The sequence below is a fragment of the Thalassophryne amazonica genome, chromosome 9 (assembly GCF_902500255.1).
Source record: "Thalassophryne amazonica chromosome 9, fThaAma1.1, whole genome shotgun sequence".
NCBI lineage: Eukaryota > Metazoa > Chordata > Actinopteri > Batrachoidiformes > Batrachoididae > Thalassophryne > Thalassophryne amazonica.
The window spans coordinates 1,735,765-1,750,452 of record NC_047111.1 but is presented as its reverse complement, the minus strand read 5'-3'; the positions used below and the strand labels follow the sequence as shown (position 1 = coordinate 1,750,452).

General features: G+C 42.3%; 1 protein-coding gene across 4 annotated transcripts in view; it reads left to right on the top strand.

Annotated features, from left to right (window-relative positions):
- The window catches only part of mybbp1a (MYB binding protein (P160) 1a), a 282,215-nt gene that overhangs the window by 55,946 nt on the left and 211,581 nt on the right, over nucleotides 1-14,688 (top strand). For all 4 annotated transcript variants that reach the window (XM_034177480.1, XM_034177481.1, XM_034177479.1 and 1 more), the window contains exons 6-10: nucleotides 10,207-10,397; nucleotides 12,365-12,532; nucleotides 12,737-12,854; nucleotides 14,014-14,303; nucleotides 14,615-14,688. The exon at nucleotides 14,615-14,688 is cut by the window's right edge and continues 37 nt beyond it. In XM_034177480.1, coding sequence (XP_034033371.1) covers nucleotides 10,207-10,397; nucleotides 12,365-12,532; nucleotides 12,737-12,854; nucleotides 14,014-14,303; nucleotides 14,615-14,688 — 841 coding nt within the window. The remainder of the gene's footprint in view (nucleotides 1-10,206; nucleotides 10,398-12,364; nucleotides 12,533-12,736; nucleotides 12,855-14,013; nucleotides 14,304-14,614) is intronic.

Below are 14,688 nucleotides of genomic sequence, written 5' to 3'. Positions count from 1 at the left end.
ACCATGGGAGGGGCTGTGGGCACTTTCGCTTGACTGCGTGTTTGTGGTTTTTCTGGTTTTTCTGGTTTTTCACTTTTTACCTTAGGTTTTACTGCTAAATCATACTGTGGTGGCAGTACATCATCATCCTCTGGTAGAGAGGGATATAAAGGTTCCGTTGTCACCGACGATCCAGCCGGCGGTGGTTGCTGAGGCTGTTCTGATTCTCTGTGCTGAATTATCACATCTTCTTCTGCCTTACCTACAGCTTTCTTTTTCCTTGCTTTCTCTAATCGTCGCTTCTCTGCTCCCTTCCGTCTGTTCTCTGCTTCCTCCTCCCAAAATGCCACTAAATCTGCCCCTACTTTCTGCATCTTTTCTCATCACCTTTATGTTCCTGTTCTAACTCCTTCTTTAGCTTCTGTATACTGATCAGGTTCAGTCGTCCGTCAAAGTCATGTTTATTTATCCAGGTCTCCAATTTCTTTGTTGCTTTTGGATTTTTTGCTTCCATAAATTTCCAGTCGTCAGTTGATAAATTTTCCTTATTTTTAGACGTCTTACCCCCCATTTTTATTATCCCTTGTTATAATTTGGACTTCAGACGGGGGCATACCTAGGGTGTTCTAAATCTGAAGTTTTCACACTTTCTTTGGACGTGACAATTAATTTGCCGTCGTGTGGTTGATTCCTTTCACCTCCCCGTAGGAAGCGGAATCACTTGCCTTCGCATCCACACACGGTTGTCACTAACGTTGTCCAAAGTATTACACTTTCACACAGTTATTTACACTTACACAAAACACTATTTACACATAGAAACACTTTTAATAATCGTACGCGTATTCTTATGCCAGGGGAGCTCGCCCTCCCGTGAAATTTAACTAATGTCCTGCATTAGGGGACTCCGCCGTCCCTGCCAAATTTAACTGCTTTTTTACAGTGCACGTATTTCTACCCGGGATTTCCTTTACGTATTAAAACAGAGGAGTCCGTACCCTCCTTCCGGAATTTAACTACGGGCGTCCCTCGCAACCGTAGAGGAGTCCGCCCTCCTCGCGGATTTTAACTGCTTTGCATTAACAGACGATTCCACGCCATCGCTTACGGAGTTTAACTGTTTTATGTGATCACTTTTATCCCCTACCGGTACGCGTATATAAACAGAGGAGTCCGCACCCTCCTTACAGAGTTTAACTGTGTTTCATTAACAGACGATTCTGTATCATCGCTTGCGGAATTTAACTGTTTATGTGATCTGATCACCACTCACTCAGTACTGTTTACAAAGAAATTTTACTCACTGACTCGACTTCCTGTCTGTCTTCTTCGGGAAAATCTCGTCAACCAGACGATGCCAACGGTGGTCGACAATTGCAGACACGATCAATCGATCGGACCTTGGTCAAGGATTTACGTCTGGACTTGGCGACCCCCGCCGGACACCTCCGGTATTGTTGAGATCCCGGACGTAGCCCCAGTCAATGTTGGGTATTTTCTCCTCCAAACATTCTTAAAACCTTTGATAAGACAAACAGAGTCAAGAAACACCAGTGAGACAGAAAGTCAAATTAATCACGCGCGGAGTGCAGCCAGGCTGTACACCAAGGCTACACTAAAGTCTGGCCTGTGCTCCCGCTCTTTTTATTAGAGAAGCCCTCATTACATCATGAAACTTGTCCTAAGGGGGGGGGGGGGGACAACGCGAGACAAGTTTCTTCCCGTAACATAAACACATACGTCAATAAGTGCAGCTGTAAGGAAAAACAGTTTTTCTTTTACTCTTATCGTCGAAGGTCAGCACATCCCGTTCGTCTGTTGCAGTTATCAGCTGTTGTGCATCTGCCTGGAGTGTCCTGGTCTTCACACTAAGCATCACATCACAACAGTCAAATCAACCTTCAGTTCTTTTACTCCCAGTTTAGCCTGACCCCGTCATGCTTCACTCCCAGTCGTTAGCGGCTACAAAAACAAGTTGTATAATAATAATAAGTACATCCAGCTCTTCATTCCCAGTTCAGATTGACCCCAGCATGCTAAAACAGAGTTGAATAACAAATACATTCTCAGGGTTACTTTTAAGACAGGTGCATAACAGCACAATAACGTTTTCATAAGAAAGAAGACAAAGGTACAAATGTTTAACAGTGATAACATATATATATATATATATATATATATATATATATATATATATATAAAATCCTTAACAAAAATGAGCACAAATAAAAAACCTGGACCTGATGGGTTTCCATCACATTTTTATAAAGTGTATAAAGCAAAGCTGGCAAAACCAATATTTGAAATGTTCCAAGAAGCTTTTACAAAAGGTGAACTTCCAAACTCAATGACCAAGGCTTTAATTATTCTACTACCAAAACCTGGAAAACTTAGCAACAAATGTGAAAATATGAGGCCAGTAAGCCTGCTTAATTCAGACTTAAAGATACTTTGTAAACTGCTAGCAATGCGGTTACAGGTTTCCATCAATCATTCACGGGGATCAAAATGGTTTATTTCAGGTCGGCAAGGCCTGCACAATGTAAGAAGGCTTCTCAATATTATTCAGAGATCTCAAAACATTAAAGATACCGCCCTTCTCTCCCTGGATGCTGAAAAAGCGTTCGATAGGGTAGAGTAGGCGTATCTGTTTAATGTGTTAACTCGTTTTGGATTAGGACCAGTATTTCGAAAATGGGTACAGCTATTATACTTACACCCAACTGCTAAGATTCTAACAAACAAAAATGTGTCAAACTATTTTAATCAAACATGGAAGTCACCAAGGCTGCCCGTTATCGCCGTTGCTATTCACTTTAGCAGTGGAACCCTTCGCCATAGCTGTACGAGCACATTCTCATATAACAGGAATTTCAATAGATCAGGTAGAACATAGGCTCTCATTATATGCAGATGATGTAATTTTATTTCTTTCTAATCTGAAGTCATCTATCCCTGCTTTGCTGAATCTAATTCATGAGTTTGGCTATATTTCAGGTTATTTGGTCAACAAATTAAAATCTTCAATTTTACTACTACATAAAAAAGAAAGGGAGAACCCACCAGCTGTGGTCTCACAATTCAAATCAGTCCCAAAGTTTACTTACTTAGGAATACAAATTCTTCCAAATTTAGACTCTATTGTTCAGTTTAACTATGAGTCATTAATAAATGAAATTACTGATAGTTTTAATACATGGATACATCTCCCAATGTCTCTTATAGGCCGAATCAATACTTTTAAAATGATGATACTTCCAAATTATTATATGTTTTTCAGAATAGTCCCCTACCTCCCCATGTTAATTGGTTTAAAATGTTTAAAAAACTGCTTCTTGATTTTTTTTTTTTTTTTTTTTTTTTATGGACCAAAAAATGGGCTCGAATAAGACTGTCTCTACTGCATTTACCTTATAATAAAGGAGGCCTGATGTGTCCAAATATAGAGTGGTACTATTGGGCTGCCCAACTTAGATCCATAAGGTATTATTTTATTACAAAAGATGCCCCCCAGTGGACGGAAATGGAGGGTAATTTCTTAGCACCTTCACTGCACCTTTTCTCGGATACAAAAGTTAACTTGGTTAAAAAAACTAAAAACCCAATAGTATGTAACATGATTAAGGTGTGGTACAATGTAAAAAGGTATATCAATGAGCCTGTTACCTTGTCACAACTGACCCCGATCTGGGTAAATCAAGATTTTAGACCTGGGAGAGCTGACAGTGTTCAAGCTGTGGGCTCTGAACGGACTGAAGAAAACTGGAGATTTGTACATGGAGGACTCTGACTACATGATGTCATTCGACTTGCTTAGACACAAATATAAACAGACAAATATTTTTTTAAATACCTTCAGTTACGAAGCTTTGTAAGAACAAAACTAAATAACACATCAAAATCACCCATCTCTGAGTTGGAGGAGGTGATCAGTGGAAATGACCTTAAAAGGGGAACAATCTCAGAATTTTATAAATTATTAATATCACATTCCTCTGACAACTCTGTTGCGAAATTTGAGGCATGGAAGAAAGATTTGAATTCAACTTTATCAATAGAGGAATGGGAATTTGTAATAAAGCCTATAAGCAAACTATTAATTCTCAGTTAAGATTACTACAATACAAGTGGCTCATGCGTGTTTATGTCACTCCTGCAAATTTAAATAAATATAATCCAAATATCCCAGATACTTGTTCTAAATGTGGAGAAGAAAAGGGAACATTATTCCACTGTATTTGGGAATGTAGGGAAAGCAAGACATTCTGGGTTGCAATAAAACAAACCGCTAAAGATATTACATTGAAAGAATTTCCACTGGAACCCTCCTTTATAATTTTAGGTAAACCGCCTAAAAAAATCAAGATTCACAACAAGTGAACTACTTTTAATTAATATCTGTATACTACAAGCAAAAAAACTGATTGCATTACACTGGAAAAACATGAAGCCACCAAATGTTGGACAATGGATTAAACTGATGCTGTCTACACTCCCATTGGAGCGGATTACATATCTACTGAAAGGACAAAAGGAGAAGTTTGAAAGTATCTGGGGCAATTTGCAGAAAGCACAAACTTAATAGAAGAACAGAAGAGGACAATACACAAAAACAGCGATAATTTGCTTGTTGATTCAAAAAGGAAACCCTGTAATTTTGTGTATAACGTGTAGTAACCATTTGTCATCATTTTCATTATTATTATAATTTTTTTTTTTATAAGATGTGTCTGGGAGGTTGATCTATTTGTTATATTGTAATTGAAAATATAAAATGGCAAATAAACATAATGTTGAAAAAAAAAAAAACAGCACAATTACAATATGGTCCTCATAGGTCTTTGTCCTACTCAGCCCTAATAAAAAGCAAAGACTAAACAAGGACTCACGGGAGGCATTTTTTTCAGCTTGGGACTCTGACGAGGGCGGTTGCATCTCCTCCATTCCCTTATCTCTGCTCTCTGCTTTAACCTTCAAGTCCCAACTTCACCAGACTGTGAATTCCTCAAATTATATTGGATTCTGGATCTATCGGACTACTATTGGATTAACCATGGAATTGATCAGCTGGTCTCTGAACGCTATTGACACCATTTTTTCTACAAGAAGGTCAGGACCGGGGAATCCTGCCTGCCCAGATGGAACGCATCCTGTGGGTTATGTTCTCGACTCCTGGAGTTCTTGGCGTGTTGCATGCTTGGCGCCTTTCTCCGTTGAGGACATCAAGGATTTATTCGTTTTTGGTCTCATGGTAGCAGGGCTGGTACTTTCTGGCTTATGTGCTGCCCTGATCTACTGGAAAATTGGCAAGACGGCGGCATCAAGAACCACGGGCCCTCGCTTGTCCGTCATGATTAACGAGGTTGGCAAGACAGTGCATTCTCAGACGGCGATGACTCTTGAACTCAGACGCAGATTGGATGACATCTTGAAGCAGATGCGCGCCTTGCAGATGAAGTTGAAGATTTCAGAGGCTGGTGAATATTCTTAATTCATAATTGGGATTTGGTTGTGCAAGTGGAACTGTCAAAGTGTTTTTCACTGCTCAAACCACAACACAGCAGGCTTATCGAGACTGAAGGTCAAATTGCCCGACTGTTTTTCCTCCAGAGGGATTTGTTTATCCTGGGGAACATTTGGCTGTTTCTTATCTCAACTCACAAAGACAATAAACTGCTTTTCACAGGACTGAAGCATGCTCCGTTCCCTCCCCCCACCCACCTCCTACCCCCCAGCAACACTCTCCTTTCCGGCGCCTGCTTAATGTCACTCCTTCCCCCTTTGGTGGGGGCGGTGCAGTTTTAGCTGCAGCCCTTGTCACTCCCCCCCCCCAAGCTGACAGCGGCGCAACTCAGGGTTGCTGCGTGACCTTCACCCACTTGCCTCAATTCGGATAATGGACTTCTTCAAACTTAGTGCACATAAACAATGTCAAATGTGTATGTGCTGTCTTTAATTCTGATGTGTGCCATTATTACGGTAAACAAGTAATAATTGTGGACTAATTGCTGTCTGAGGTAACTGGAGTGTAAACAGAATTTCTCCACTGTTAGACTTATCAGGCACTTCATTCCAAACCAGGTGGCCCTGCTGTACATGCATGGGATGATATTCTCTCATATTTCCTATTGCATGACAGCATGGGCCCAGGCAGCTCCCTCAGCCACAAAGCGCATTGGTTCACTTTACAATCAAGCAATCAAACTTATGGACAGAAAACCAATCCGTCATCATCACTGTCAAATTCTTCACAAACTTATTGAGTTTTGACAGTTTTAGCAATTTCTGTTTTCTAAAATTATTTTTTAAATGCTACCACAATTTGGCTCCAGAACCACTTAGGGAATTTATGGGGAAACCAAACAGCAGCAGGACAAAAAGAGGTAGCTTCAATCATAACTGTACCATCCCCAAGTGCAGAACCTCGTTTGGACAGTCAGCCTTTTCTTACAAAAGCTGTAAACTCTGGAACTCACTGCCCACAGTTATTAAGGCCGTCAGCGAGTTGAAAATGTTCACCTTTAAACTTAAATCTTGGCTTAAATCAAACCAAAACTGTACCCACCAGTAAACATATGAGAGTGAATGAATGAGATGAGAGTTTGAATTGCACTGTTCTATTTATTATAGATGTTCAAATGTAAATGAAGATGTTTTTTAGGTCGTGTTAGAGTAGAAAAGCCTAACCAGGGACAGGAGTTGTAAATTAGCACTTGTTGCTATACTCTGTATGCATCACATCAGCTACAAGCTTTGATTTGTAGCTATGTCTGATTGTATTGTCCCTGTCAAATAAACTAATAAATAAATAAATAAATAAAGTATATCTAATAGAATTAACAGATATGATCCAAACAAAGCAGACAACTGATACAACTAATGATACATGATGAAAGCAAACACAACCTGGACAAAAAAACTAGAAAGGAACTCATGATGGCTAAAGTATAAAAGGTGATTAATGGTAACAAAAATGGCAAAATTGCCTACTGACTAACTAGAACATAAATAATGAACAGAAAACAAAGCCAGAGGCTATGGAAAGCAAAAAATGACTCCAGAACACAGAATAAGTGATACACTGAGAAAGCAATAAAAACTAAAGGAACATAACCAGATGATAAAACACAGAACAGAAAGATGAAGAGAAACCACAAACAGAATAATCAAAAGGCAGGACGATAAGACCGTGACCAGGACCCCAAATGGACCGAATCCCGGCAGTGTGTCCAAACCTGCATCACAAGGACAACGTGAGCGTTTCACTCTGTGAAGTGACTGTCCCCAGTCCGGTCACACTGTCACCTGGGAGTTCAGACTTGACACATTTTACATCATTTGTCTTTCTGTACATTCTTTATTCTTCCAGAGATGTTTATTGCATGTTGGTAACATGTGTACAGTGTGTCAATGAAACACCATTTAGATCAATTCAGCTGTGAATAAAAATTTGTGTGGTGAGGAAAACCATGGAGTTGATCAACATTGAAAATCATTATTTTGTGATTATTTTGAAATTGCAGTTTTTGTTTTGTTTTTTGCAAGTTATACAAGGTCTGTAAGAAAAGTAATGGTCCTTTTAATTTTTTTCAAAAACTATATGGATTTGATTCATAAGTTTTTACGTCAGACAAGCTTGAACCTTCGTGCGCATGCGTGAGTTTTTCCACGCCTGTCGGTTGTGTCATTCACCTGTGGGCAGGCTTTGAGTGAGCACTGCTCCACCCCTCTCGTCATTGTTTCATTGCGAGGAAATGGCGGAATGATTTGGGCTTTTTTTCCATCAGAATTTTTTCAGAAACTGTTAGAGACAAGCAGCTGGAAACCATTCGAAAAATTTATCTGGCTTTCGGTGAAAATTTTACGGGCTTCACAGAGAATAAGGAGTGTTACTACAGCTTTAAGGACGGCCCACAGTGGTGCATGGCATGCCGCACTCCGAGCCACCATCGAGAGGCAGAAACCACAACATCATTTCTAAACGGATGGCTGTGTGGATCCCGGACCGTCGTGTGCAATTTCTCTTGTTATCACAAGAGCTGGACATCAGCCATTTTCCGGCAGATTTCACTTTTAACAAGAGATTTTATCATGGAAAGACTCGTGGAGGCTCCGCGCATCACGACGGAGCGGCTGATGGAGCGAGACAAAGAACAGCTCTGTTTTGGAGTGTCAGAGGACAAGTTGGGACATGCCCAGCTCTCCACAATTTCTCTTATACTCACTCGACTGGTAAGCACTGAAAGCTGAGATAGGCATTATTATTATTATTAGGGCCAGTCATGTTTAGCTTCTTCCATTTTCTAATAATTGCTCCAACAGTTTTTTCACCAAGCTGCTTGGCAGTTGCCCCGTAGTCCTTTCCAGCCTTGTGGAGGTCTACAATTTTGTCTCTGGTGTCTTTGGACAGCTCTTTGGTCTTAGCCATGTTAGTACTTGGAGTCTTACTGGTTGTGTGGGGTGGACAGGTGTCTTTATGCAGCTAACCACATCAAATAGGTGCTTCTAATTTGGAATAATAGGTGGAGTGGAGGTGGACTTTAAGAGGCAGACTAACAGGTCTTTGAGCGCCAGAATTTTTTGTTGAAATACTTATTTGTAGCAGTAACATGCAAATAAATTATTAAAAAAATCATACATTGTGATTTCTGGATTACTTTTTTTTTTAGATTATGTCTCTCACAGTGGACATGCACCTAAGATGAAAATTTCAGACCCCTCCATGATTTCTAAGTGGGAGAACTTACAAAATCACAGGGTGTTCAAATACTTATTTTCCTCACTGTGTAACTAAACTATGGCATCAGTTTTAAATGGCGTACAAATGGCAAAAGACTTCAGTGACAATAGTTATCATGTCTTTCAGTGTATTATTTACTAAAAGCAGAAAGGAGAGGTGATGGTAACGTGGTTAAGTGTTGGGCTTCAGACCAGAGGATCCTCAGTTCAAAACCCAGTGAGACCGGAAAATCACTAAGGGCCCTTGGGCAAGGTCCTTAATCCAGGAGTTGCTCGTGGTGTGTAGTGGGCACCTTGTACGGCAGCAGCCTGACATTGGGGTGTGAATGGGTGAATGTGAGGCGTCATTGTAAAGTGCTTTGATGGAAAAGCGCAATATAAATGCAGTCCATTTAAGGGTGTAATTATTGATTTGTTTTATAAGACACACTTAGAATTTGATACATGTAGAATGAAAATAATGAAGCATAGTTAAAGTCAGTTCATGCAGACGGTCCATCTGTGGAAACTTACTACACACAAAACATACAAGATAGGAAATAAATTTTAAAGAAATTAAGACTTGAGCCATTTTATTCCAGTATTAGTCAAATCCCACTGTTTTAAACCAAGAAAAACTGACCATGCACCATTGTTTGACACCCCCCCCCCCCCCCCCCCCCCCCCCCGATGGGACCTCACGCCTACGGCGCTCGTGTCCACTCATAGAAAATGTTAATTCAAAACATTTGCACTTACTTGCAGCCATGTGACCAGCAATTTGATGTCACCACAGAGTGTAGGGAGGTGAAAACGCACAAGAATAATCCAGCAATGGAGGAGGAACTGTGAGCAACTGAAATAATGACACAAGGCAGAGATGAGAAACACCGTGAAGGACCACAGAGCGACAGTGGCAGGAACTTAAACCATAAATAAGACTCCATGACCAAAAGGACAACTGCTAACATGACAAGTAACAAAGGAACAGTGACCACAAAACTCCAGCAGTCATCAAACAGGCTACACGACGGGCACAAAGGGCAGAGTGTAAGTTGGGGTGTCGCCCTCTTCAGGTGCAGCCGCGCCTGCTCAGTTTGTTGGAGAGAGTGTGTTTGGGAGCAGCTGCTTGGTTGTTTGATATCTATAGGTCCATCTGTGGTGGTGAAAGCAGCCAGCTCGGGTGGATCGGGCATCTGGTGAGGATGCCCCCTGGTGGTCTCCTTCAGGAGGTCTTCCAGGCCCATCCAAATAGGAGGAGACTCCAGGGAAGGTCCAGTTCAGGCTGGTGGGATTTAACTTCCTAGCTGGCTTGGTAATGCCTCAGGATCCCCCAGGAAGGGTTTGCTGAACATGGGGAAGTTTGGGATGAGCTGCTTGGTCTGCTGCCACCGCAACCCGGATAAGAGGCAGAAAATGACTGACTGAATGTGTAAAAGACCTTGTGCAGCTGTGTCCTTTGCTCTGACCGGACTAAGTGTTGTTGTGTCTCGTGGTGTCGTTTGTCAGATTCCAGAAGAGGTGTTTGAAGAGGTCCTTCTGGAGGCGCTGCAGACGGACCTGGCCTCAGCCTTTAGGACTCCTGAGCAGTTACACCTGCTGCTCGTCGCGCTGCAGCGCTTCCCACACACCCTGAAACCCAAGAAACTCAAGAAGCTGCTGGGCACCTCCACCATCATCAACATGGACAACATCCCCAAGTGAGACTTTTACCACACAGACCCGCTCCTGGATCCAGCACATCAGGCGTTTGTATTTAAACAAAACGTTCCCCCCCCCCCCCCCCCCCCCCCCCAAAAAAAAAAAACTAAACTTGATTTAAGCAGCAGTTTTTAAAAGCATTATTTCAGAAGTGCTTCCACATAAAGCAGCACTGTGAGGTGTATCTCTGTCACGAAAACACACAGACAGTCCGAAAGTCCAACACCTGCAGGCAGCAGCGCCGTCTTAAATCACATGACATACTCTATGTTTCAGCACTCCCACACAGCAAGACTCATCACGTCTGTCCTGTGACATCATCACTGTGTGCCGGCCTTTTTTTTTAGTACTTTATTGGGTTTTATAAAAGTATTTATGAATGAATGAGTTCATTATAATAAGTTATAATGTAGATTTTCATGTATTAAAAACATATTGCTGCTTTACCCAAACAACCTAAGAAGAAGAAAAACCAGCGCCAGTCGACCCGGTGTGGGTCAGACAGCGACACGGATGAGCCGCCAAACAACTCGGCAGTTTCAGTCTTATTGAAGCCGATAGTTAAGAACCCTGATGTTGGTGATCGGGAATAGAGGCCACCGGGACCTGACCAGGCCTGCTCCGTATCTGCTAACAACCCGCCATTGAGTCTGAAGCCGCACCTGACAACGGTGCATGAAGCGGTTACACAGAAAGGAGTTTTCCACTCGATCGGGCACGTTTTAAAACACTTAGCGGCCTCGGCTGCCCTCCTGTGTTACAGGGTCCTAAAGACAGTGACTGTGGCCTTTGTAAGTACTGTTCAGCCTGGAGACCTTCTCCAAATGAACTCCACAATCAGGCCGTCAACCTCATGGAAGAAGGACTCAGGGTGGAACAGTGGTCTGCATGCCGGTAAATGTACCAGTAACCAACAATAACCTTTGGTTTTTTAAAAATTGATTAAATTGTTTTGCCATCCCAAAAAAACTAAGATCATTTAAGTACGGTCATTACTGATATCAGAACATAACAAAGTAGACTCAGATATATCTGGGTCTTCTGGTCAGAACATCAACAAAATGATCACATAGAGCATGGGTTAAAGTTCTCCGTCACCATGACAGATTCCCGTCATTTGGAAAATTTAACCACCCATACGCGTGCACACATGGTGTCATGCGTATTTTGGTGCTGAAATATGATATCTCACTGTCAAAGCAACATTCCATTTTGCCCTAATCAAAGCAGCAGCAGTATCAGTGTGGACTGAGGAGGAAGGGACTGTGTGACAAAAGCAATAAAAAAATTTACTGAGAATTATCTAATGAAAATCAGACATTGGATTTGAATTGTGATTCAACAGAATCGTATGAAAACAAAACTAATGAAACTGTCCTGGACAGAAATGATGGTACCCCAAGAAAAGACAGAAGATGACCCCTAACACACAACTAAAGACACCCAAGAATGGCTCAGAACATAACTCGGGACTATTCTGAAGTGGTCTTCTGATCTAAATCTGACTGAACATCTGCAGAAGGAGCTGAAACCTGCAGACTGGACAAGGCACCCTTCAAACCTGAGACAGCTGGAGCAGTTTGTTCAAGAGGAGTGGACCGACATACCTGTGGACAGGTGCAGACGTCCAAAACATTGTCGTCATCATCCCAAAGATGGTCGGTGGCTCTGTTGGCTCCTCAGCCAAGCACATCCAGTCCACCACATCGTGAAGACATTCATGTTTTGCAACATGTGCGTTCATGTTTCGGGAGATTACGTTTTGGAATTTATGGTCTGCTGATAATTTACAATTTGCAGCCGATTCATGTTTCACAGGATTAAATAGATCCGGCACTTAGCACTTAGACTGGTCTGGAACAGTCTTAGCTCCACATAACGGATCTCCACGGTGTCTTAGGCCAAAACATATCCCACTTTTCCACTTTTGTGCAACCGGATGGCTGACAAGTAGACGTGTGTGCAGGTTGACGGAGGTGTTGAAAATGGCAGCTCACTCTGTGAAGAAGGACTGCATCCTGCCTCCAGTTGCCATGGATCTTCTCAAACTGTCTCTGAAGGAGGACAGTTTCCAGCTCTTCTGGAACAAGGCCATCACTGAGGGCATGCTGAAGGAGGCGCCAGGTCCAACGCGGTGAGTCTTCATACCGACCAGCTCAAACCAAAGCCCTGCCCACGCACACACCAAAATATTACCGTGGACAGCCCGTGTCTCTGTCAGCGGTCCATTTGAACAGAACAGACATTTCTTACGTGGTCAGATTGAATGGTGGTTGTGTTTGTTTCCGGGGAATCGTCTTTGAGTGTGGTTATTCGTGGTTTTGTTGACTGTGTTCAGGTACCTGGGGATGCGTCTGCTGGGCGCGGCTCTGCCCCTGCTGTCCCTGGACCAGCTGAAGCAGGTTCTGACCGGAGATGTGATGAGGCTTTATGGGGAGCATGTGGTGTCCGCTCAGGTTTGTTACACACGTCCACACGGTCCGTCCACAAACCTTCAGTGGTCAGCATCACCCAGTCACCGTGGGTTTAGGGGGTTGGTGTTGTACTCTGTAACTGTGATCGTTTTTAAAATTCTTTTTTTTTTTTACGGCATTGTGCAGGTTTTATAAACCCGCAGACACTGACCTGTATAACAGATTCAAATCAGTGTCCTCCAGTACGCGGAAGTCAGCAGAGGAAAAATGTCTCACTCAAAGCCTGGCTGTTGCGGCAGTCGTCATAAAGCGGGACTGGTTGGTTACTATGGCAACGCTGTGTGGCTGCTCCAAGCTAAGCGTAGCATGTGGACATCGCACACTTATAGAGCCATTAAGGTTTTAAAAGAATAATTTTTGCAGCACGTCTCTGTCACGGAGCGACGTCGGACAGAGAAGATGGTGAGAAAGACGGTTTGAAAAAGTTAAATGACAAGAATCCGTGGAATTGGTGCTGGGTTGAACTTAAAGTTCGTTGTCATGAACACATCCACAAGATAAAAGTAACGGGAAAAGCTCACTGCATCTTGTGCCGTCAGGAAGCGCGGTAAGAATTTGTTTGTCTCTGGAAAATAAACATTGTGCTGTTCAAACAGGATTTCAGAAAAGATTGTGACTTTTTAAAATGAATATGGACTTTGTTTCATTGGATTAAAAAAACGACACTGTGGCTTTGACTGGATTTACAGACACAAGGATATATGTGACTTTTTTTACTATAATGTATGTTGTTGATATTTTACCCTGATTTTCAAAATATTCTCCAAACTTTAGCTGTGGTTGTTTAAATGTCATGTAGTTTAATTGTTCTGAGTTAATGCATCATTTGGTTTACAATTAAAAGGAAAATCATTCCAGGTCCAACTTCCACGTCATATTCTCTTATTTCAACATCATCACCTGCTGGTTCAAATAAAAGGTTGATCAATTAAATATGTGCTTCTTTTGAGATTTTTTTTCTTCTAAATGCATCATTAGATACAAAATTAATTTGGTTTCTGGGGCCCGGCTCCAGGGGGGCTGCACGTTCTCCTCGGATTTAACACTTTTCATTCCACAGACCTGACAGAGACACTTGCCCGTGGTCTCTCTTACTGTTGGTTGAACGTGTACCACGACGTGAGTCCGATGTGTCTTTCAGAAAGCTGAGCGTTTCCGACTGGCCCCAGAAATGGACACCTATGTGTCAGACTTCCTGCAGAGTTGCCCGGACCCGGACAAACAGCTGGCAGTAATGGTGGGCTTCTCGTCACTGACCAACCAGGGCTACCCTGTGGTGTCCCCGGCTTGGAAGGTGGTGCAGTACACTCAGCTCAGAGCTCTGCAGCTCTACGTAGAGTGGCTGAAGATCATGTTCCTGCAGCCTCGACTGGACCAGCTCCTGGACTTCAGCACTCGCAGGCAGAAAGACCACCAGGAAGCATGTGAAGGGTTCGTACTGCTCAGCAGCTTCTGTCTTTACCTTGTGGAGGAAATCTGATCTGTTCTTGCAGGCACCTCCAGCAGGGGAGGAGCCATTTAGACAAAACTATATCACAGTGTTTCATATTTTTCAATAACTGTGTAAATTAAGATAAGTTGACTGTATTTTCCAGAGTGTAATTTATGTTGTGATAATTGTAATAATTTACCGTGTTGTCAAGTCATCGTCCCCCATCTTGGTTCTGGTTGTTGTTGGTATTTCTCGTCTTTATTTAGACCCTTGTGCGATGCAGCTTTAATGGTTGATTTTCTGCCTTCAGTGAACAGAAGGCTGTGTTCCGACTCAGGAAGTGGATCATTGATCGGCTCTGCTCCATCATTGATAACCACCAGG